Raw genomic sequence first — 2,849 nt, 5'->3', positions numbered from 1 at the left:
AAACTAATGCATCTGTTTGTTGTTTACACACCCACCTTTGTCTTTTGTTTTGTTTATTTTTTTGTAAATTCTAACTATATATACACATACATATATATATATGTGTCTTATATATATATATATATACATATATATATATATATATATATATATATATACAAACATGTAAACTCATTGCAGCAAGACCGTCTGTTGAAGCCACTTGGAGGCTACATGGGTTATAACAACGAATGGAGAGACCTGGCACAACTAATTAGTCGGGTAAGTTTATTTGGTTTACCATTCCATTCACCTTGCATACCAACATAGAATTCAGAGGGACTTGATAGGAAGTGGGGTTGACTGTCTAATTGTTGTTTCATTTTAAATATACCTCAGATCACTACTTCTGAATCTATGTTAAAATTCTATCCATTTTTAATGTCTTTTTAAATAAGAACTACTATTATAATTTTATGTAGTAAACCTATGTTCCAAATGCTATTCTATGGTTAATAATTTAACTGAATTTATTTATGCTACTAGATGCTTAAAAAGTTTTGGTTATTTTCAAAGAACTAGAACAAATACCACAAGGGCCTTTTTTTTTAAACACGAATGATTCTGTTAATATTCATTGCCCTTAAAGAGTTTACTATCTTTATTATTAACAGGAATGTTCTGATATTCAATAAATTAGAAATTATTCATTGATTTCAGAGTCTACCCACCTCTAATATTTCTGATTCTGTACCCACAATACCTCTGAGTCTCTACTCACAAGACCCAGTGCTGGATTAACTTATAAGCAAAATCACTACAAGCTTAGGGCACCAAAGAAATAGGGGCACCGTCTATTCAATCTGTTCTATGGATGGTGGATTGGCAGCCACACTGCCGCATAGCTGGATTTACCATTGAAATGAAGAAATGAATTAAATTTATAGCCATCTTCAAATTTTCACTCAAAAATGACAAATTTTTGTTTATAAATGAATAAATAAAATACGCTGTGATCGCAGATTGGAAGTTATATAAGTTTTGAGCACATATAGTATGCATTCGAATCAATGCAAGTGTCAAGTAGCTTGTAACTTCTTAGATTAGTAGAAACTGTCGCTGGTTCAGAGTGGTCTTCATTTCAGGTCATGTATGTCAATATATGGCACACTCAGCTCTGTTTGTCTATTATATTCAGTGTTTAATCTATTAAAAGGACAGGAATCATTTGCTTCATATAGCATTTATGCTCACCAATTCATATAAGAATCATTATCATTCAATTCATCTCTGATTTGAGACATAAAAAATATAAAAATAATCATGAAACAATATAAGTATTTAAAAAAATGTATAATAAATTTAAATTATGGTTTTGGTAAAAGTATTAATCATATTTGCTATAAAAAATATTTTTGTAAACAAAAAATGTTCCAAGATTCTGAGTTCAATTCCAGGCAGTGACCTGAATAATAATAATAATAATAATAATAATAATAATAATAATAATAATAATAATAATAATAATATCAACAAATACCTTAGGAATGAGAACCCAGGTTCAAAATTTCCCCAAGACACCTGATGAAGGCTGGTAGGTATATCAGCTGAAACATGTTAACAACAAACAAGATAGGGACAAATATCCGTCAAATGTAAATAATGTACATAATTCCTCATCTCTTAAATATAGAACTGTATTCTCTGAGTGTGTCCCAGTATTTCAAAGTATACTCAACTCTGAGACTGTTTTGAATATATCTAACACTTCCTTTAGTATATCAGTGTGTTCCTGTTATATCTGTGTAGACACCCAATAACTCCTCATCAATCCCTAATATCATTATCCTTTGTCTCTATTCTGTCTGTGTGTGCTCTGTTTTGTATATCCTACAGGAAATTTATGTCCACAATCCAAATCTAGGCTGGAATGATATTATTGGTTTAGATGAAGCCAAGAGGTTAGTGAAGGAAGCTGTGGTGTATCCAATTAAGGTATATTGACTTTGTTGTCGTTTGTTGTTGCATAATCCAGGGTCATTTTTTTTTTGTTACTGCTACAACTGTAGTAGTTATTGTGACAGTGATGTTCATGGTAGAGGTGGTCGTGATGGTAGTGGTGTTGGTGGCGATGTTGTTATTATTGCTGCCAGTGGTGGTAATGGTGGTGGTGGTGGGGCGATAATAGTGGTGTTGATGGTGATGGTGGCACCAGTGGGGATGTTGGTTCCCTTCACTTACTTTGTACTGGTGGCCTAATGAAACTGTGCTTCACAGACTCATTTATCAACATGGCTAAATTACCACTATCATTTAAATAATTAAGCTATATTATTTAATTGAGCTAAATAAGTGCAGATATATCTATCTGAACCAGTGATATTGTATTAACAGCATTCTACCATTAAAATGAAAGGAATGTGTGTGTGTGTAGTTGGAAAGAAGACAGGACCCTTGCATCTTCAGGGAAATGGCCTTGTTTGATATGCAGTAAAGTTGTTGATATTAGTTGAAACAATTCAAATGTGTATTTGTCAATGTGAATTATATCAAGATATAAATTACATGTACAATCTCAATTCTTGTTCCATTCTGGATCACAGTTGCCTGACGAACAGGAATGTGAAACTCTAAGTAGCATTTTTTGGGGATATATTTGTGATTTTTTGCAGCTTTAATAATAAAGTTATACATACATACATACATACATACACACACACACACACACATATATATATATATATATATATATATAGATATAGATATATATGATTGGAAACCAAGAGGAGAGTGGAAATTTGTTCATATCCAAAACATTTTATCAAAAAGTTTTCTACACCATATATAACAATGAATGGATTCGGTGGATG

The 2,849-nt window shown here is 31.7% G+C and overlaps 1 protein-coding gene across 1 annotated transcript in view; it reads left to right on the top strand.

Annotated features, from left to right (window-relative positions):
- The window catches only part of LOC106867330 (katanin p60 ATPase-containing subunit A-like 2), a 47,599-nt gene that overhangs the window by 34,615 nt on the left and 10,135 nt on the right, over nt 1–2,849 (top strand). The window contains exons 7-8 of the mRNA XM_014912171.2: nt 181–261; nt 1,876–1,974. Coding sequence (XP_014767657.1) covers nt 181–261; nt 1,876–1,974 — 180 coding nt within the window. The remainder of the gene's footprint in view (nt 1–180; nt 262–1,875; nt 1,975–2,849) is intronic.

The sequence above is a fragment of the Octopus bimaculoides genome, chromosome 3, assembly GCF_001194135.2.
Source record: "Octopus bimaculoides isolate UCB-OBI-ISO-001 chromosome 3, ASM119413v2, whole genome shotgun sequence".
Lineage (NCBI taxonomy): Eukaryota > Metazoa > Mollusca > Cephalopoda > Octopoda > Octopodidae > Octopus > Octopus bimaculoides.
The sequence above is the reverse complement of the archived record's forward strand: the minus strand, read 5'-3'. Positions and strand labels throughout refer to the sequence as shown.